Genomic DNA, 21,225 nt, shown 5'->3' with positions numbered 1-21,225 from the left:
GTGGTTTCCAGGTTAAGGAGCTGTGGTTGGAGGGGCTCCTGCTCCCCAGATTTTGTTGCCAAATTAAGGAGCCTTTCTAAACAGCTTCTTTTAGCTGAGATTTAAATAATCCCATTAATTTCCATGTCTTCCACCCTAGTGCCTTTCCCCAAAATAATTGGGAGGCATCTTAGGACCTTGGGTTTTTATTTCCTTGGGAATAACCGTTGTGCAGCTTCCTCATTAAGGCTTGGAGTGAACGCGGTGTTAATCCCGTGGCTCAGGCAGTGGCTGCCTCCTTGTTGTCGTCTACATCCTCAGGTGCTTCTTGTTCCACCGCCTTTCCTGTTAGGTTGTCTCTTTTTTGACATTTTAATGAAAATGTTAAAGCTCTTTACTGTTACTTAAGTAAAATGCACTTCTCCCCCCTTCACCTCAACAGGCATCTTCTTCTGAAGACATGGGCAGGTGGATTGGGATTTTGCTGGCTGAGACGGGGTCCTCCACAGACCCTGGGGCCCTGCACTACGACTACATAGACGTGGAGATGTCGGCGAATGTCATTCAGACGGCCAAGCAGACCTTCTGGTAAGATCCACTGCCGTGCGAAACGGCACTGAAATTGAACAACTTTATTTTTTCCCTAATTTTCTTTTCCTTTTATGTACGTGTATAGCCTTCAAGGGGGGGGGGGGGAACAGCTGAAGACTCTCCTTTTTGTACAATATTAACCCAAATTTTGCTGAAATGTTTGTCATTTCAACCATCTGTGTTTTCTATTAGGACAGGGGTTGGCAAACTTTTTCTGCGAAAGGCAAGATAGTAATATTTTTGGCTTGGTGGACCCAATGTTCCCTGTTAAAACTACTCAGCTCTGCCACGGCAGTCACATACGTAAATGAATGGACATGGCTGTGTGCCAATAAAACTTTATTTGCAGACACAGGCAGTGGGCCAGATTTGACCCATGGGCTGTAGTTTGCTGACCCCTGTATTAGGGGAACAGTTCTATAAAGCATAAATAATTTGACATATTGGTGTAGTGACGACTGAGTTTTCAAAGCCATCAATCATATACTTTTAAAACTTAAATGTGATTTTTTTTTTAAAAAGTGCTGTTATGTACAAAAACATTCTTTTAAACCATGAATATTTCCTTAACATAATGATGGCAAAGAAAATTATAGCAGCAGTTCTCAAAGTATGGTCCACAGACCCCTGGGGGTATTCAAGACCCTTTCAGGCAGTCCCAAAGATCAAAACTATTCTCATAATAATGCTAAGAAATTATTTTTCTTCTTCGCTGTAGTGACATTTGCATCGATGGTGCAAAAGCAACAGCAGGGTGTGGGGGGGTAGATTGGCAGGTGTTAGGACCATCAGTGGTCACTCCGCACTGTGCTGTGACCGTTGCATTGCCACTGCCACTCGCTTGTAGCAAAAGGAAATGCTGTGTTCACTTAAGATGTCCGTGATGGGGACTTCCCTGGCGGTCCGGTGGTTAAGACTCCACGCTTTCACTGCACGGGGTACGGGTTTGATCCCTGGCCAGGAAACTAAGATCCCGCAAGCCGTGCAGCGCGGCCAGAAGGAAAAAAAAAAAAAAAAAAGATGTCTGTGATGAAGCAGTACAATTATTACTTTTTCTGTGAAGGGCCAGATAGTAGATATTTTTATTAAATCTCTTGAGTACGTGTCTTTTTAACATGTACATAGTGGGCAGGACACACAAAGCACTTACATTGACTGGACTGTCATGTTGTCTTGAGGAAATGCTCTTGTAAGACTGAGTTGCTAACTCAACTAGCTGCTCCCTAATCCCACCACCATTTTTTTCACTTTTACTTGAAAGAACAATTAACAGGTGAACTGTGGTTATTCAGACGTAGGTATTTGCAGACACTTTTTCAGAAATGAACCGAGTGAGCCTCTCACCTCGAGGTTGGCAGTGTTTGTTGCCTGCAATGGAGTTGAGCTTGCACTCAGAAATGAGAATTTGGGGAGATTTGTATCTGCCACTGTGAGCTAACAGCTTCCCAGTACTCAGACTTTTCTGATAAGATTGGTGGTGATATTGAGTGTGGTTTTTTTGATATAGTATAGTGAAGTGTGTGCATTTGACAGGTACGCATAAGTCATGCACAGGTAAAAGGTCCATCTCACGAGCAAGAGAAACTAATGGGTTTTCATGTAAAAGAGGACTAAAAGTTCATTGATACAGTTTGAGGTTCTACATGGCAATTAATCATTAAGAAATTACCACTTGTCGAGTTTTGGTGTAGCATCAAAGAATATCTACCGTGACCTGGAAAAGCTATTAAAATACACCTCACTTTTACAACTGGATATCTGCGGGAGGCTAGATTTTCTTCATGTGCTTCAACCAAAACAACTTGTTGCAACCAGTTGAATGTTGAAGCACGTGTGAGAATCCAGCTGTCTTCTCTTAAGCCAAACATTGAATAGATTTACAAACATGTATAACTACCACTTTTCTCACTCACTTTTTTTTATTTTGGAAAATATAGTTCATTTTTATAGAAGTATGTTTAAATATGGTGGATTTATTCCCATTATTTTTAAATGAATAAAAATGAATACATTTCTGAGTTTCAATTTCAAATACAGTCAACACTGATCGCAAACACCCACATAAACCAAAGCTCTTTGGGAGTCTTCAGTAACTTCGAAGGATGTAAAGACTAAAACACTTGAGGATTGCTGGTTTGTAGGAACGGATCTGTGAAATTAAGAAGTGTCTGGTTCCTATTTCATGCTGTCCACTGTCTAAAGCAGGGGTTGGTCATACTTTTCTGTGAAGGGCAAGATGGTGAACATCTTCAGCTTTGCAGACCACATGTTCCCCACTGTGACGACTCCTCTCTGTCGCCACGTTCAGCTCCGCGTGGCCGGGCAAAAGCAGCAGGACAGTCCTGAAACCAGCAGACGTGGCCATGCTCGGCAGGAGTTTGCTGATTCTTGGTGTAAAGTGGTGCCCGTGGGATTGCGAGGGGACACACTGGGCCAGGAGGAAGGAAATCGGGTTCTGGTCCTGCTGCAGTAGTTACTAAATGGAAAGTCTGGGCAAGTCATTCCTAACCTGTTAGTGTTCCAACTTCCTTGTGTAGAAAACAGAGAGTTTAGGCGACATGATGTCTGAAACGTCTAGCTCCCATAGCTCTGATCTCTTGATGCCCACTTCTGTTTCCCTCATCTTTAGAGAGTCTGGATTGGGGCCGAGGAGAGGCAGATTGAAACAGAGCAGGTGATGGAGTTTCATAATCAACAGGTGATGATAAACATTCTATCAACTTCCTACCCTTTGAGTAGGAAGAAGATAAACTCAAATGTTTACGCTGTTATTTGCCTGTTTAATGAGAACAGCGCCATCTAGTTTTTCCACCCAAGTGGTGTTTATGGGAGATTGGAGCATTCTTCCTTTGTATCTTGAATGGGGTTGTAGAATGAATGTTTATTTAATGATTGCCTGGGACATTCTGGGGCTGAGTAAAATGAAGATAACGTTTGCCCATATTAGGAGTCAAGCCACCATGTTACACCCAATTAAGGTAAATAGCCTTGACAAAATGAATTAATCTTGTACAACTTAGCCGGGAAATCTCCAGTAATGCTGGAGGATTTCTGAAGTACAAACTACTTATTCTCACTACTGTTCTTTTGTGTGAAAACCAGGGTGACATAGTCAAGTGCTGACTGTTCATCCTCGTTATTTTTTCCGTAATAACATTCTATCTAATCAGCAAGGTGTAGGTAAATTACAATGAAACTCCTAATCGTGCAGTAAATAAAGCACATTTAAAGTAGCTTTTTAAGAAATGTAATATCCTTAAGTCCAGTTTTGCAAAATCTACACACCTAGAGTGACATAAAAGAAAGGAGCTTATGGTTGTTAACCGTACTATTTTGGACCTTATTAGTTTCCAAAAAGCCTCTCCTAAGTCCATATGTAACTTCAGCAATAATAAGCAAACTGATAACCACATTAAAGGGAAACCCTGACTAAAAATGTTTCCCCTAGAACACAAATGAGTGTGGAATATTCACCTAAACCAAATGTGGGAAGGTCACATTTTCGAAAAAGGAATGTAGATTGCATTTCTGAAAACTGATTTATTAAAAATATGCATGTAATGCGTTTGTGGCTGCAGGAGTCTTTGCTACCCCATTAAAACCTTTATAAGAAAAACCTTTATAGGAGACGTCACTTAGCAATAAAGTTTATTTTTATTTATTAGTTTTCTGCCAAACCTTCTGTAAAAATTGAGAGAAGAGATTTAACAAGGAAACAGCGTTCAAAATATAAAATATGGTAGCTTGCCAATGTGATAAATAATCTGAGGTTAAATTAATTTTTGCCTTTATGTAAATTGGCAGCCAGTTAATGAATCTTCTCAGGGTTATTAGTGGAATTTTTTGTACATTGGATTATGTCTGAGGGAGAAAGGTCAATGGTGTATTTTGGGAAGAGGACAGTAAAAGAAATAATAGTCATGTAAAGTCTCCCAGAAAAAGTGGTTTATTTAAGAGTACTAATAATAGTAAACATTTGAAACATACTTTCCTGTGGCCTATTTTTAAATGAGATGTATATAGATGATATGATACAGGGCAAATGTTCTGAAATTTTCTTCTGGAACTCTTTTCAAGTCATGCTGGGTTGGAGCCCCATAAGAAAGCTGTGACAACATTGATGGTGATAAAAGTGGTAGATCAGTGTGGACACAGAGAGGGGAGCAGGCAAACGGACAGGAAGCTTTCACCTTGAGTCACCCTCTCATCTGAATCCCTGGGAGGTTTTATTCTAAAATATATTTCCTGAAAACATGAATGAATCTTGAAGGTATTAACGCTAAGTGAAATAAGCCAGACACAAGGGGACACATACTGGATGATCCACTTAGGCGAGGTACCAGAGTAGGCAAATCCATAGAGGCAGGAAGTGGGGTGCTGGGTGCTGGGTGCCAGCGCTGGCGGTGGGGGAGACAACGTTTCAGCTTTTTGGGAAGATGGCAAGTTTTGGAGATGGGTGGTGGTGATGGCTGTACAACAGTGTGAATGTACTTAGCGCCCCAGACCTGTACACTTAAAAGTGGTTAAGATGGTAGGGACTTCCGTGGTGGTCCAGTGGCTAAGACTCTGCTCTCCCAATGCGGGGCGCCGGGGTTCGATCCCTGGTCGGGGAACTAGATCCCATGTGCCGCAACTAAGACCCGGTGCAGCCAGATAAATAAATAAATAAATAAATAAATATTTAAAGAAACGTTAAGATGGTGACATTCCTGTCATGTATGTTTGACCTATACTTTTTTTTTTTTTCTGTCTTATGTTTTTGGTTTAATGAGTGGCATATGGTCTCTTATCTCATTTCCACTTTCCTATTTGGCTAAACATCCTATTGTAGGAAAAGTGCCAGGCCAGAAGGTGAGGGGCCTCTTACTCGGTCTTGGATCCACTCGCTGTTTCGGGCCCAGAGACTTGTTCTGGGGGCCCAGGTCCCTCTCTGTGAGACGAGGGGCAGCCTAGCTGGTGGCCGAGGTCTCTTCCAGCTGGGACAGGACATCCTGTGTGTCTGTGACCTCCCCTTACGTTCCGTGGGTCAGAAGCAGCCTGCTGGTGTCCATTCCAAGTGAGTGAGCCTCTGTTCTGCCCCCTCATGGTCCACGCTCCTTCCTGGCATCTGTGTCCCAGTGTGAGTGCCAGGCTGGGCGCCAGAAACCAGAGACACAGATCAGGCAGGAGACAGTCCCTGGGCAGGGGGTCCGTCTGCCAGGACGTGGCACAGATCCGGGTATCAGTGCCCACGGGCAGTGGAGCGTCCTGGGACCACAGGCATGGGGAGGGCGTGGTCATCCCATGTCCTGCCTCTCACATGACCAAACCCTCACCCCCAAAATACCCTCAAACGGGATGTTTAAACCAGAAAACTTCCAATATGTATCTAAAAACAAGGAGAATCTTTCTTTCTTGTATTCTTTCTTTTCTATACGTTTTCTTTTCCTAAATATATGTTAATATATTTTAAGTATAGAATAATGATATACATTTTTGTATCAGAAAAAAGCAAGAAGAGTTATTTTGTAAATTAAAGAGAATACCGTGTCCAGGGTGGGACTCGCCGTGTGTGCTGTGTTGTCCCAGCAGAGGGACACCTGAGCCGCCTTCCTGCAGCCAGGGCTGGGTGAGTGGAAACTGCAGCTTGAGCCGGGGGTGGGGCTGACCCTTCACAGCCCCTTCCTCTCACCCTCTTCAAAACCAGAAATCCCAGTGTCGTTTTGTTGCAAGACCTCTTGTCAGAGAGGCAGTTCTCACCTCCCCTCTTACTGCCCTCACTTTTTCTCATTTGCTCTCTTTTTTATTCATCTAGTTACCATAGAAATGTAAGATCCCAAGAAGAAGCAAAATTGGAAAAAAAAAAAAAAAACTATTTTTTTCATTTCAGGCTGTTTTAGTTTTCCCAGTTAGGAGAAAGATGTTATCTAGATGTTGAGGTTTTTCGCTTATAACATCATGAGCAAACCATTCACGCATTCCTTCCTTCATTCATTCCCGTGTTCATTCATTCGTGCAGCTCGTACTTGCCAAGCACCTTTTGTGTGCTGGATGAACAGAATTGGCAAAGGCCGTGTCCTCCTGAAGCTCATGTTCCGGTGAGGAAAGCCAGACAGCAGACACACGATTGTGCAACACGTTAGGTGGTGATTAGTGGTAGGAAGGAGTACAGGGGACAGGACAGGGACGCAGAGGTGGGAGGTTGTGGTGACCGGGAAGTTCCCACCGAGACTGAAAGAAGGAGGGGTCTCAGAGAAGCGCTGTGGGCAGAGGGGGTGCCCTTGGCCAGCGAGCGAGAGCTACCAGGAGCCTGGGGTGAAGGCAGCGGACACGGCGCTCGGAGCCTCGCAGGCCATGCAGCACTGGATTTTTCTCGGAGCCACCGGGGCTTTGAGCAGAGCCGTGACACGCGGGACGGAGGTGGCCACTGTCAGAGGCTCCCAGAAGTTCAGGGCCGTGCAGGGCAGAGGGGGAGGTGGGTAGTGACGCTGAACGAACACTGAGAACTCAAGAAATGCTGTGGGACAGACGTTCTAAAACGCTTACAGAACAGGTCCGTGGACTTTTCCTGAAAAAAGCCAGAGAGCAAATATTGATACTTCAGTTTTGCAGGCCAGATGGTCTCTGCCTTTGAGAATTAACAAGCTCATGAAAGAGGCATGTGAAAATAAAAGCAGCCACAGACGATTCGTCAACGAAGAGTCCAGGTAAAGAAAGGTGTTCCAGTAAAGCTTTGGTGACAGAAACAGGCTGCTAATACAAATGGTGGTTATTTGCTGAGTGCCGGGTGTTTGCGGGCCTTGCTCGGGGAGCCCGGCCGGGTCATCATGGGTCTGGGCCGCAGTCCTCCGGGCGGGTGGTGTCCTGTCCTGCAGGTGAGGAGTCTGGCCCGTGGCTGTAGGAACACCCGACTCTGCCTGGGTCCTGTGCTAACACTTCTGTACCCTGCGGCCTCAGACAGAGCCCGAACATCCATCAGAGCTCCTGGAAGCCTTGGTGATCAATTGGAGGGTTGTAACTCGTTTCCTCTCTTTCAGTTTCATGAACAGGCGCGTTCTGTCCACTAACCCGTATGTAGGGGGCACCGCCAACGGCTACGCACACCCCAGCGGGACGGCGCTGCACTACGACGACGTCCCCTGCATCAGCGGCTCGGTGAGTGCGCCGCGTGCAGAACGAGGTCAGCTGTGCGGGAAGGCGGGGGTCTGCGGATCTCTGTGACTTACACCCCTGCTTTCTGTCCAAACGAGAGAAAGCTTTCTTACGCTCTGAGGCAAGATGAAAACTCCACCCCATCTCTCTCCTTTTTGACACCCTGTTCATCTTAATCCGCATCCGAACACGCAGGTAATCGGACACCAGTAGACAGTTTGTCATTCCTGTCAGTGCCATTAAACACCGTCAGAAATCACCATCAGAAAGGAGACGCCGCAGAGTAACGACCGTACTGCCAGCTCCAGACAGGGTCCCGCATCCTCCGGGTGGGATGCGCTTGTAGCTGGGGCCCCCATCTGGTGGAGAAGGAGGGGAGCGGGAAGGAGGAGCCAGCCCGCCTGGCAGGGTGCGTTCAAGCGCAGATTAACGTGAAAGGGGCTCACGTTAGGACGTGGGTGTCGGGGCGCGGGCCCACATTGAAATCCCGTCCCAGCTGCAAAGCCCATGGGATGGCGTCCCCTCTGAGTCCGGAGTGGTCTGGGGTGGCTGGGGCATGGGTCCTGTCCCACAGCAAGAACACGTTAGGCCCTGTCGGTCCCCTCCTTGCCCCTCCCCGGTCCCACCACCACCTTCGCCTCGGGGTCTGCAGGGCTGGAGGGGCTCTGGTGCCCACTGTGGCCGTAGCCGTCCGCCCTGCAGAGAGTCTTGTGGAAGCCCACACTCGGGGAAAGCCCGTGGTGGCCCGACAGGAGCCGGTCCCAGTCCGGTCTCTGTGCCCCTGCGTCCTGGCCGCTGTGCCCTTTCCAAGGGGGCCCGGCTCTCAGCCTCTGCTTGCTGGTCTTGGTGGAACCTGCCCTCACCGTAGACCTGACTGCCACCTCATCCTCGTAGGACACTCTGAGCCTTGATCTCAGCGCAAGCTTTTTTGGAAAGATAAAACACGCAAACCTGTCTCTGAATCTTCCCGCCCGAAGGCCCCCTCGTGTACCTTTCCCCAGAGGGGTTTCTCCCCATGCACGTGGTTTAGAGAAACCATGGACCTACACAAACGCTGGTCTAGTTCCCCCATCCCTTCATTCCCGTTAATACTACACAGGTTCAGGCACCCCCAGGAAGGAGCTTTCTTTAGGTCACGCACAGCTTAAGCTGGTTTAGAAATGAAAAGCTGCCCTTCTCCAAGGCTCTGCACTTAGGAGTTGTTTCTGCGTATATATCGCTGGGCGGGCGACATAGGAGATTAAGACAGAACGTCCAGTGCCCAGTGTTTGTGGCTCACTTGCTTGTTAAGGGCTTCCTTGACGTTCAGGCCTCTCTTTAAACTGTTGTTCTTCTTGCTGGGCTCTGTGACCGAGCCCTTTGTTTTGCGAGAGCCTGAACTTCTCAGTTTTATAAGGTTCATACTTTTGAGCCAATACCTGACATTTTAGCAATGTTTCAACTTCAGTAATTCTTACCCATTCAACGTTCCCCCTGAGGCCTAGATGAAAGTGAATCTCAAAAAGGGTCTTCTGACAAGCACACACACACTTTTAATCTAGAAGTTCTCTGGAGTTTGTTTTCTAAGTCTTCCATGTGACTTAATCCTTCGGTATTTTAGGAAAATGATGGTCTGGTCTAGACCATTTTAATAACCCTGGACAAACATATGCGAGGTTGTCATTATGAAACTCACATCCACGTTTATCTACATGTACCAGTATTTTTAGGTTGTAGATGGGTCCCCGGCATCACAAAAATAGACACACTGAAGTGATTGCAAAGGAATGAAAAACACTCTTACTGTGAAATTTTAAACCTTTTCTATTTTTATAACAAAAGGCTGTAATTATATCCTGGCAGAAAGGAACTCTGCAAGAAGGATATAAAAATAGAGTCAGATAAGTATATGAATTAATATTTTCTCTTTTTTAAAAAAAATGAAAGCAATTCCTTTAAAACTTAAAAGAATCTGGCTGTGGTTGTAAGTTTGGGTTTTAATTTATACTTTAATGTCCATGTTCTAAAGTGGCTTGTAGCTATTTTAATCCTTTGTAAAAAGGTTTTCCACTAAAGTAATGCCATTCTGTCATTTATAGTTTGAAACATCCTATTTTCTATGATTATTCGATTTCTTTCTTTTAACAGCCTGTGTTTTTGGTTACTGCACTTTCTTCAGGCATAACCAAGTGTGGAACAGGGGTGGTGCTGACAGTCGCCCGTAGAACTTAAATCCCCGATGCCCACATAGCAGGCTTGGAAGGGTCCAGAGGTGTTCTGGCATCGAGCCCCTCATGCTATCCTGGAGTAGCCTGAGGTTCAGACCCCAAGCAGTGTGTAGTTATGAGCACAGCCCTAATCCAGCTCTGCCTCTTACAGCTGTGCGACCTCTCTGCCTCAGTTTCCCCCTACTTCATAAGATTCCTATGGGAATTATGTGAGTCGTTTTTACTGTGAAATAAGAAAAGGTGCTTTGGGGACTTCCCTGGTGGTCCAGTGGTTAAGAATCCGCCTTCCAATGCAGGGGATGCGGGTTTGATCCCTGGTCGGGGAACTAAGGTCCCACGTGCCACAGGGCAACTAAGCCCGCGTGCTGCAACTACTGAGCCCACATGTCACAACTAGAGAGCCCGTGTGCCGCAACTAGAGAGAAGCCTACGCGCCGCAATGAAGAGCCTGTGTGCCACAACTAAGACCCAACGAAGCCAAAAAAATAATAATAGTAATAAAATACAGATAATAATATCTGTCAGTATTTAAAAAAAAAAAGAGATAAAGTGCTTTGCTGGGATCTTAATGTGTTTTCTCAGTAGAATCAGAGCCCCTGGTCTCTGGACGGACCCCAGTCCAGCATCCCTTTCGTCACATCACATTGCTTCAGCTTTCTGGGTCAGGAGGACTTCCGAAATCCAGTTCTTTAAAGAAGTGTCAAATATATATATATATATATATATATATTTTTTTTTTTTTTTTTTTTTTTTTTTTTGCCTGCTTTAACAAACAAAACAAAAAAAATTATCGTTAGCCAATGGCCCTGGGAACGACTTAAGGAAAAAAGAATCCTTAAGTCCCCAAAGGTAGAAAAGTTCTTCTGAATCAGTCCACCTAGTTGAGTGTGTGTGTTTTACTGGGGGTACGTGCACGTGTTTTGGGGTGCTTGCTGATTACATCTCAATGTGCTTTGCTTCCTATGGCCGAGGCTCTAACGACACGCTGTGTGTGTTACAGTGGGGACCCGACGGTGGCTTTCCCGCTCCCCGTGGCCGAGGCCTGGGAGAAGAGGCGCTCTATGATAACGCGGTCCTGTACGATAACTTGCCGTCTCCGAAAATCTTTGCTCGCTACCCTCCTGCTGACAGGAAGGCCGCTAGGCCACCTCCTGACAAGCTGTCCTGTAACCACTACAAACACCCTGCCTCTTCCGGTCCGCCGTCCTCCCCGTCTGTCACTAACACCTCTTCTCTGGGGAGGGCATCTCTCGGGCTCAGCTCACAGGTACAGCACCTCCTTCTGTCTTCTAGAATCGCCTTAAGTCACGGCCCTCCCTCAGGGCTTTGCAGTGAGAGCTCCCGCCACCAGCTTGTGGTCAGTGAGCCCCATCAAGGGTTAAAGCGCAGTTTTTTCCCTCAACTAGAACGTAATCTGCAAATACACAGCGTTTGGCCACCCAGGAACGGATTAAATACAGTAAGTCCCCTACATATGAACCTTCAAGTTGTGAACTTTTCAAAGATGCGAACATGCCCCTGTATGCCAGCTGTTGTACTGGGCTACTGTACTTTTCAAGGTACTGTACTGTAAGATGAAAAATGTTTTCTTTATTTTTCGTGGGGTTTTTTTTGTGTTATTTGTGCGATTATAAACCTATTATATAAACCTATACAGGTATTACTAACCTATTATATAAACCTATACAAGTATTATAAACCTATTATAGTACAGTACTATATAGCCGATGGTGTTAGTTGCGTACGCAGGCTAACTTTACAAACAGATTGGACTTACGAACACGCTCTTGGAACAGAACTCATTCGTATGTAGGGGACTTACTGTACACCTAACTAGTTCATGGTTTAACGTTCTGTATTTCTTTGCCTGTGCCTGGCTCTCTTTCCATTCTTGGGAAGTTCCCCAGTGAATTTTGTGAATTACGGCAATTAAAGGCAAAGATGTTAAAGAGGGCAGGGACAGTGGGACAGTAAAAGTCTTCAGAAGATTTTTGAGCTGCAAGTTCCTTTCCTGTGTTTCCGTAACACGTAAGTGAGGAATGGTGGGCTTCACGTGGCAATTGCTTTTCAATCTTTAAACATTAAATAGGATTATTCCGAGACCTACAGTATTTTCCCATAATGTACTCCCTAAAAGTGTACTCCCTAAAACCAAATAGATAATAAGGATTTTGGATTATAATTGAATGGTCAGTAACCTTGATATTGAACTATTGTCCATCTCACACCTCGTATTTGGGCAAATGGTAACATTTCAGTGTAAATATAATTTTGTGTTTTCATGCATGTCAACCTAAGATTTTTTTATGCTTTGAGTAAAGATCTAAGCACCACATGGAAGAATATTCTACAAATGTAAAGCAGAGGGGCACATTTTTAATTTTTTTCTTTTCCTTCCATTTTTGGAGTAATCTTAAGAAAACGATGAATGCCAAGTAAGATTCTAGAATTTCAGAGAGTTATAGCAGTTCTTCGAAACCAATTCTTTTCATCAAACTCATGTGAGAAGATTTCTGTTTGTTTCTTATTTAAAACAACCGTTAGAGATTCTCATTCACTGAACTGAGGGGCCCAGGCCGATGTATGGTCAGACATGGGAGCCGTTGGCTTCTAGTTTTTTTGAGTATTTAGTAAAAAGTCTGGTAGGTCATGTGCTTCACCCACTAAGTGAATGTGTCTCTGGCGATGTATTTATCTGTCTTTTTATTGGTATTAGAGTCCCCTTGGGTAAAAATTATGGGACAAAATATACTATCTTGTACATTTGGATTGTCCCCAGATTAGTTTGGAATCAGTCATTCGATACGTGGTTCATGTATGTTTGTATTTTGTTCATTTTTATTTTAAGTAGGAAACACATTTGCAAGCCGTTTACCTTTAGCTTTTGTGTCCTCATTTCGCCGTTTGAATGGGGGACCTACTATTTAATGGAGAGAGCTCACACTCCCTACACACCTACCATATGTGTGCTGTAGGTGTGTGTGCTGTGTCAGTTAACCTTCTGAGGAACCGTGTGGGAGACATCAGTATGTTTATATTTTTAAACGAACACACGGAGGCTCAGAAAGCGTTAATGATGTGCTCAGCGTCTCCTATGACGGAGCGGGAATTTGAAGCTTCCAAAACCCAGGCCCACGACAGTAAGAAACGTGGTGCAGCAGAGGAGCTCGGGCTTGGACGTGTAGAGTCAGCCTTTGCCGTTCGGCTGGACTTACGACCCAACCAAGGTACACGTGCATCACTTAAGCAAAATGCAACACGGGTCGGCTTGCAGACATCAAAGAAGTTAGGGGTATGTTGAATTTTTTTTAAAAACCTGTGGTTAGTTAAAATTTAGTTCATACTGTTTCTATATTTTGCCTCTTTCGCTTCCTTCCTCAGACCCCGTCAGTGAATCAAAAGGTAGTTATTTATCCAATTAGGACATCAGTATAGAAACCCTGGAAGCTGAACTCTTAAGTGCATGGTCATGCTACTTCCCCGAAGAGCATTCCACCAAAATTAAAGCTGTTTATCTTTGGAAACACAGACTTTTAGTAATCTCAACCAAATGCTCTCAGATACCCACTGTCTGGGCCAGTGTCTTGATCGGCGTGTGTGAGCTCCTGGTGACACACCAGTCGAAATAGGTGACTTTTGGTGCGTTCCAGCTGAAGACATCCTAGTGTACCTCGTTTGCTTTGAACCTCGGTGCTAGAACCTTCTTAGCTGCTCTGGGGAAGTCACAGCAGTGCAGTGTTGGGAAAGCAGATTGGTTTTCTACTGCCCGCATTTTTGTCTGCCCATGCTACGTTCTACTTGAAGAACTAGGGACGGAAACAATTTACTGCAAAAACCCCAAAGTTTTTGTCTGTTTGGTTTTAATTCTCTCATTTGTTTATTTCAACAGTTGAAGGGTAAAAAGCCGCCCCCCGTGGCGTCCAACGGGGTTACGGGAAAAGGCAAGACTCTGAGCAGTCAGCAAAAAAAAGCTGATTCAGCGGCTGGCGTGAAGCGGGCGCCTTCAAGTAAGTTGATCCTTCGATTTCCCACGTTCTAGCTTCGGGTGCAGCGTGCAGAGTTGGGGCTGTCTAGCCGCCTTCCTCCCTCACCTGACCAGGTGGAGAATGCCAGGTTGGGGGGCCAGCTGGAGAGATGGCACCATTTGCATCTGCATCCTTCCCCGTTTGCTGGATTGAGGAATGGCCACGATTTTTAACCCAGCTTTTATTCTCTGACTGTTGCATATACAAGGAAAGACAAAGCTGGCTGAACTGTAGAATTGGCTACGCGTATTTCCGGGTGAGGCAGTTTGTGGATGCAGCTGGCAGTGCTGCTGTGAGCGGCCCTGGACCGGTGGGTGGGGACACCTCGGTTTGTGTCCTTGATCTGCTGAGTGAGGGAGTGACTTGGGTTGAGTCACATAGACTCTCTGAAGCCAGCCTCTGTGTGTTAGAGGTGTAGACAGGTGGCTGCTATGTTTTCTGTGGCTGAAATAATTGGGGTAACTCGTGTACCTCAGAGCACGGGAGACTATCAGGATCTGTAAGGACTTCTTGCCCCCGCTGTGCCTCCTAGCCTTCAACCAGCTGTGATTTCTCTCCTCCCGTGTCATTCTCCTGGCCGCTTGATCAGGGCGGTGCCGTAACCTACCCCACTGGGCAGATGTAGACATAAGCTCAGAGAGGTGGCGTGGTTACCCCGAGGTCCCACCGCTGGCAAATGACAGAACCAGCGTGAGGACCAAGCTTTCAGGTTCCAGACCTGGCAGGGGCTGGACCGGGCAGAGGAGCGGCGAGGAAGCGCGCTCAGCTTCCCCCCGCATCTGCAGATACATGACTCTAGGGGTACTGTTATCGCATGTGTTTGCATTTGCTTCAGCCCTGGCTGTGTTGGGTGGATTCCTCTTCAGCCAGCCAGCCCGGCCGTGTCTATTCATTCCGGCCCTCTGCTTGCTGCGGGGACTGCAAAGGTAAGACAGAGCAGAGGCCGGGTCCCCCACGCAGACGCAGGCTACGGGCCTCAGCACAGGCTCTTACCAGGCTCAGAAGCTCCTCAGCGGCTGTGGGCCTGTCGGGGACGGTTCCCAGGAGAGGAAGATGGGAGTTAGCCTCGAGCGCAAGGAAGTTTGATGTGAACACCTGGGAAGCAGTGTCGACACTTTCTGAACCTGGTTCAGCCGTAGCTGGTGGACCAGGCTCCCTCCAGGTAGTAACCCTACACCAGGTGACAGGTCACCTAACTGCTGAGCTCCCTGTGTGCAGCCGATTGGATTTCAGAGTCAGCACATGGGGCGGTGAGAGGTGGCTTTGTCCTTAGCCTCACGTGGACGGACGAGCCCACCATTGTTCCCCCGGGGCTCCTGCTTCTGCCCCGAGGAAGCGTGCGCTTTCTTTTTTTTTTAAACATCTTTATTGAAGTATAATTGCTCTACAATGGTGTGTTAGTTTCTGCTTTATAACAAAGTGAATCAGCTATACATATACACATATTCCCATATCTCCTCCCTCTTGCGTCTCCCTCCCTCCCACCCTCCCTATCCCACCCCTCTAGGTGGTCACAAAGCACCGAGCTGATCTCCCTGTGCTATGCGGCTGCTTCCCACTAGCTATCTGTTTTACATTTGGTAGTGTATATATGTCCATGCCACTCTCTCACTTTGTCACAGCTTACCCTTCCCCCTCGCCTTATCCTCAAGTCCATTCTCTAGTAGGTCTGTGTCTTTATTCCCGTCTTGCCCCTAAGTTCTTCATGACCTTTTTTTTTTTTTCCTTAGATTCCATATATATGTGTTAGCATACGGTATTTGTTTTTCTCTTTCTGACTTACTTCACTCTGTATGACAGACTCTAGGTCCATCCACCTCACTACAAATAACTCAATTTCATTTCTTTTTATGGCTGAGTAATATTCCATTGTATATATGTGCCACATCTTCTTTATCCATTCATCTGTTGATGGACACTTAGGTTGCTTCCATGTCCTGGCTATTGTAAATAGAGCTGCAATGAACAGTTTGGTACATGACTCTTTTTGAATTATGGTTTTCTCAGGGTATATGCCCAGTAGTGGGATTGCTGGGTCGTATGGTAGTTCTATTTTTAGTTTTTTAAAGAACCTCCATACTGTTCTCCATAGTGGCTGTATCAATTTCCATTCCCACCAACAGTGCAAGAGAGTTCCCTTTTCTCCACACCCTCTCCAGCATTTATTGTTTGTAGATTTTTTGATGATGGCCATTCTGACTGGTGTGAGGTGATATCTCATTGTAGTTTTGATTTGCATTTCTCTAATGATTAATGATGTTGAGCATTCTTTCATGTGTTTGTTGGCAATCTGTATATCTTCTTTGGAGAAATGTCTATTTAGGTCTTCTGCCCATTTTTGGATTGGGTTGTTTGTTTTTTTGATATTGAGCTGCATGGGCTGCTTGTAAATTTTGGAGATTAGTTCTTTGTCAGTTGCTTCATTTGCAAATATTTTCTCCCATTCTGAGGGTTGTCTTTTGGTCTTGCTTTCTTGACATCAGCTCACCTGCGCTTCCCTTCTCCTCGGACACACATTCAAGCAGCCGTTTGGGCCAAAACCTCCTCCTCATCATTCGTTTACTGTGCTTCTTTTTTCACCTTATTTTTCTGGCAAATCTTATTTCCCTCATGCAGTTGGGTGTATTTATATTCACTTAAAATTTGAGTGTTGTCCACTTGGGGAGGGGCAGGTGGGGGGAGGGAGTAACGTGTCTGAAAAGCTTTGTTATGTGAGACCTGAACCGCAGGAAATCTCTGTCTGCATAACATCCCTCTCTCTCTCAGCACCTGTGCTTATTTTATTTCTTAGATGATGCATTCCTTTATTTTATGAGGGCTTCTGTAGGGAATTTTTATTAACTTTGGTGACATCCAATGACGAAAAAAGGGAAAAATAATTGTGCTCCGTGTTTTTTGCTGAATTCAGGCAGTTGCATTATAGCCTGGATGGGGTTTATTGCATGGGGAGCAAATGATGTGGAAGGTGGTAAGGGATTGCATACAGGTTTGTCGGGGAAACATCCTAGATCAGAAATGAGTGGACAGAGTTTGGACTGTGCTCTGTTTATAGAACCTGTGGTTACCCAAGCCACTGAGAGCAGTGCTTTTGTTGCAAGTTGTTGATTTGGTCATCCTCATGCTGCGATCCTTTTAATATCATTCTGTGTGTGGGGTTGGTTGGTTTTTAGAGAGGGGAAGATGGAGCGGGGAGTGATGACTTTGTACCTGCCTTCATAAATGCAGTTTTCATGCATTCACGATGACTTGCCGTGTAAGAATCGGTGAATTCGGTGTTTAGGACGGGCGCTAGAAATCGTTAGCAATGGCTCACCATTGTCTGGCAGAGTGGACGGGGTTCCGGGGGCTCCGTTATCACTGACAGGGATGAGAGCCGCCAGGGAGTGTCCGCCACGGCCCAGGCATCACATGATTCTGTTAGGTGGGTTTTAGTACATGTATCGAATTTTTTTTTTTAACCCCACAAGTTAGGCCTTAGCACTTCTGCTTTATAGAGGGTGAAGCTGAGCCTTCGGGGCATTAATTGCTTGTCCACAGTCATGGTCTCTTCCCTGGTCAGCTGCCTTTATTATTAACCATTACACCGCCCTCCATGGCTTCTCCCCAGAAGTTGTTTCTAGTCTAATAAGGGAGTCAGACATGCAGATAAACCAGCAGGGTATATCATGGCATGTGAGCTCACAGGTACAGGAGGTGCAGGTGGCCTTGGGTCGTCATCAGGTTTGAGCCGTTAGCTGTCAGGAGTCATTGGGAGACCAGAGAAGCTGCAGAATTGTGAACCCTTATTACTATTGAAAGGCCAGAATAATTCGAGGACAAGGGCGTTGGGTCAGGATTTTAACACACTATTAACTAGCAGTGTGATGTTGGCCAAATCTCTAAATTTTCCTTAAGGCTGGTTTCCTCTTCATTCATTTATCCACTGACTTTATTTAATGAGCATTTACATAGTGCCCATTCAGAGTTCTGTATAAGTATTACTTTAATCCTCATAACAACCCTGTGAAATACCTGCTCTTATTACCCCCATTGCACAGATGAGGAAACTGAGACACGGAGAGATGAAGTGCCTTGTTGAAGGTCACACAGCTCAGGTGGCAAGCTGGGATTCCCACCTAGGCGGTCGGGCTCCAGACACTGCCCTGGGTGCCCCTTCATTTTCTAATTGGCTCAGTCACTCACTCAGCGGATATTTATCGTGTGCTCCATCCACGCCAGGTACCCACCCCACTGGAGGTGGGGATAGCGCCATCAGGTCAGCAAAAGAGTTGGACAGCACGGTCGTAAGGATCAGACGTGACAGTGTAATGGAAGTGTTTTGAAAAATACAGAGAACTACACACATCGAGAGATTATTTCTGATGTCAGGAGACCCCCTCTATTCAGATTACAGAGTGTTTTGTTCACTCTCGACCTTGCTGAAGATTATATGTTGCATGCCTCAAAGGGAGGCGTTAAAGGAATTTCCTAACATTCTGTTTTCCTTTTAAAAATTTGTTTCAAAGAATATTGGATAATCTGAACTGGTCACTTTTCTGTTTGGTTCAAACCTGTCCTGTTGTCTTTCTTGTTGAATCAGCAAAATGACTAGCTTTGAGTTTATTTCACTGAGTAGGCTGATTAAACGGGCTTTATGAATTACCCTATCAGCTACTTGGTTAAACCTAATTTCCTGTTGATGCTTTTTTTTTTTTTCAAGATGCTGACCAGTACAAATACGGCAAGAACCGGGTGGAAGCAGATGCCAAGCGACTGCAGGCCAAAGAGGAGGAGCTGCTGAAGAGGCGGGAAGGCCTGCGGGAGAGGTTGGCCCAGCTGCGGAAGGAGAGGAAGGGCCTGAGGGCCGCCATCGAAGTCAACACGGGTACGAGCGGCCTGCTTCTGCCGGCGCCGGGGTCTAGGCATCTCCTCTTCCGCCCTCGGGGTCTGCGCCTCGCGGGGCTCTCCTCTTAGTAAGGCCGTGTCATCCCACGCCGTGCTTCTTGCAGTTCGGAAGCCTGGGTGCTAAGCCCAGGGCGGGGCCACAGTGTGGAATAATGGGCCAGGCCGGGCCTGGACCTCAGCTCGCTGGCTGAGGTCGGGTAGGTGCCGGGGAGCTGTCCCAGCCTTGGGGGCTGCCGGCAGAGGTCGTGGGGAGCGCAAGCCTCCGGGCTCAGGAGTTATGGTCACTGTGTGTGAGGGGTGGTGTCTCAGCCATGAGGACGGGTGATACTCAGAAGCCCAGCTGAGAGCTCTTTGCGTGGGTAGAAGGAGCCCTCCGTTCCCTGAGGAGGGACTGGGGAGGGCCAGACCGCGATGGATTCGTGGAAGGGACCAGGGGAGTGGGAACAACCCCAGGGAGGAAAGAAGAGGGAGACGCGGGTGAGGACCACAGCTGTGTCTCTGGATCAGCCCGTCTGTCCTCGTTGGCAAGAGCTGGGCGTGTGGTTCCTGGTTCCGGCGCTGGGGCTGCTGAAATGTATGTCTCCTCAGCTCAAGACTGAGTCTGATCCTGGGGCAAGGCCGACCCTCTAGATTTCAGTTTTTGGCCTCGGGGGGTGACAAGGAGGAATGTAGAGACCAGGATGATCCCGAGAGGAAGAACCTGCTTTCCAGCAGCTTCTATGCCGGAGGAGTTGGCGTGTATACAGCAGTTAGTCGTCAGGTCCAGCCTTTCCTGACTTGGTGCCTATATGGTTTTTAAGAAAGAAAGTGCTTTCAGAGTTTAAAGAACGGGAAGCTGGGTGTGGGCTGAGCCGGTTCGAGACAGCCCGTAGGAGGGGCAGGAGGTGGCATCTCCCATGAGGGCCCCCCGGGGGATCAGGGGCTCTGTCAGAGAACTGGACGGGAGCCTCCAGGTCAGCAGGACAGGAGTAGAATTTCTCCCCACTGTTGTTTCCAGTTCGTAGGACAGTGAAGATGCAGAAAGATGAGACCAGCTTTGGGCCTTGAAAAAGAGATTGTCACGTGCTACCAGGCGGTCGGCCAGGGCCATGCTCACAAGTCGGTTAACCCTCGGGATCACTTTCCTTATCTGTCCGGAGGGCAAATTGCCTGCCTTCCTGTGCCACTGTAACACATTTCGAATAAGATGAATAAAGCGAATGTGCTATGTGCTATGGAGCTGCAAGCTCTACCGTATTCTGACCATAGGGGCAAGTGAGATGACTCAGAGTAGAGAAACATATTCGGACTTTTCAAGTCAGTGGCGCCTTTGGAAACCACCTGGTCCAAGTTCCTCATTTTAAAATGAGTGTATTCATATATACGATGGAATATTACTCAGCCATAAAAAAGAAATGAAATTGAGTTATTTGTAGTGAGGTGGATAGACCTGGAGACTGCCATACAGAGTGAAGTAAGTCAGAAAGAGAAAAACAAATACCGTATGCTAACACATATATATGGAATCTAAAATAAAATGGTTCTGAAGAACCTAGGGGCAAGACGGGGATAAAGATGCAGACGTAGAGGATGGACTTGAGGACACGGGGAGGGGGAAGGGTAAGCTGGGACGAAGTGAAAGAGTGACAGGGACATATGTACACTACCAAATGTAAAACAGATAGCTAGTGGGAAGCAGCCGCATAGCACAGGGAGATCAGTCGGTGCTTGTGACCACCTAGAGGGGTGGGATAGGGAGGGTGGGAGGGAGACGCAAGAGGGAGGAGATACGGGGATATATGTATACGTATAGCTGATTCACTTTGTTATAAAGCAGAGACTAACACACCATTGTAAAGCAATAATACTCCAATAAAGATGTTAAAAAAAAATTAAAAAAATAAAATGAGTGTATTGGGGCCCAGACCCCAAACTCCTGGCATTTGTGAGAATCAGGGTCCCGTGCTTCCTGGTCCGTATTCTTCCAGCTGCGGCAAAAGAGAGCAGTTAGGAAGGGACCCTGCTCCTTTCAGGAAGGGCTGGATTTGAGTTTTGTGGGAAGGACCCTCGGCAGGGGAGCGCAACCCCCAGATTGTGCTGAGCTCCTTTCAGGGGCACCGAGTGTCCGTCCTCTGTTACCTGGAAATCTCTGCCTTCGGCTGGAGCAATAGCATTTCTCCGGGATTTCAGGCAGGAAGACGCAGGTGATCCTGGAGGAGAAGCTGAAGAAGCTGGAGGAGGAGTGCAAACTGAAGGAGACGGAGCGCGTCAACCTGGAGCTGGAGCTGACCGAGGTCAAGGAGAGCCTCAGGAAAGCCCTGGCCGGCGGGATCACCCTGGGGCTGGCCATCGAGCCCCGGTCGGGGACGTCGAGCCCGCAGGTAACACCTGCCGCTCCCCGGGAGAGGGCCGGGGGTCGCTTTCTCAGG

The 21,225-nt window shown here is 46.7% G+C and overlaps 1 protein-coding gene across 3 annotated transcripts in view; it reads left to right on the top strand.

Annotated features, from left to right (window-relative positions):
- AFAP1 (actin filament associated protein 1) overlaps positions 1–21,225 on the top strand; it is a 149,935-nt gene that overhangs the window by 122,603 nt on the left and 6,107 nt on the right. For 2 of the 3 annotated variants that reach the window (XM_082391441.1, XM_082391440.1), the window contains exons 11-15: positions 422–567; positions 7,587–7,704; positions 13,798–13,915; positions 18,633–18,797; positions 20,987–21,177. In XM_082391441.1, coding sequence (XP_082247567.1) covers positions 422–567; positions 7,587–7,704; positions 13,798–13,915; positions 18,633–18,797; positions 20,987–21,177 — 738 coding nt within the window. Of the gene's footprint in view, positions 1–421; positions 568–7,586; positions 7,705–10,908; positions 11,176–13,797; positions 13,916–18,632; positions 18,798–20,986; positions 21,178–21,225 lie in introns of all 3 variants that reach the window. The other variant, XM_082391442.1, reaches the window with a different exon arrangement.

The sequence above is a fragment of the Balaenoptera borealis genome (assembly GCF_965194805.1).
Source record: "Balaenoptera borealis genome assembly, chromosome: 4".
Classification (NCBI taxonomy): Eukaryota; Metazoa; Chordata; class Mammalia; order Artiodactyla; family Balaenopteridae; genus Balaenoptera; species Balaenoptera borealis.
The sequence above is the reverse complement of the archived record's forward strand: the minus strand, read 5'-3'. Positions and strand labels throughout refer to the sequence as shown.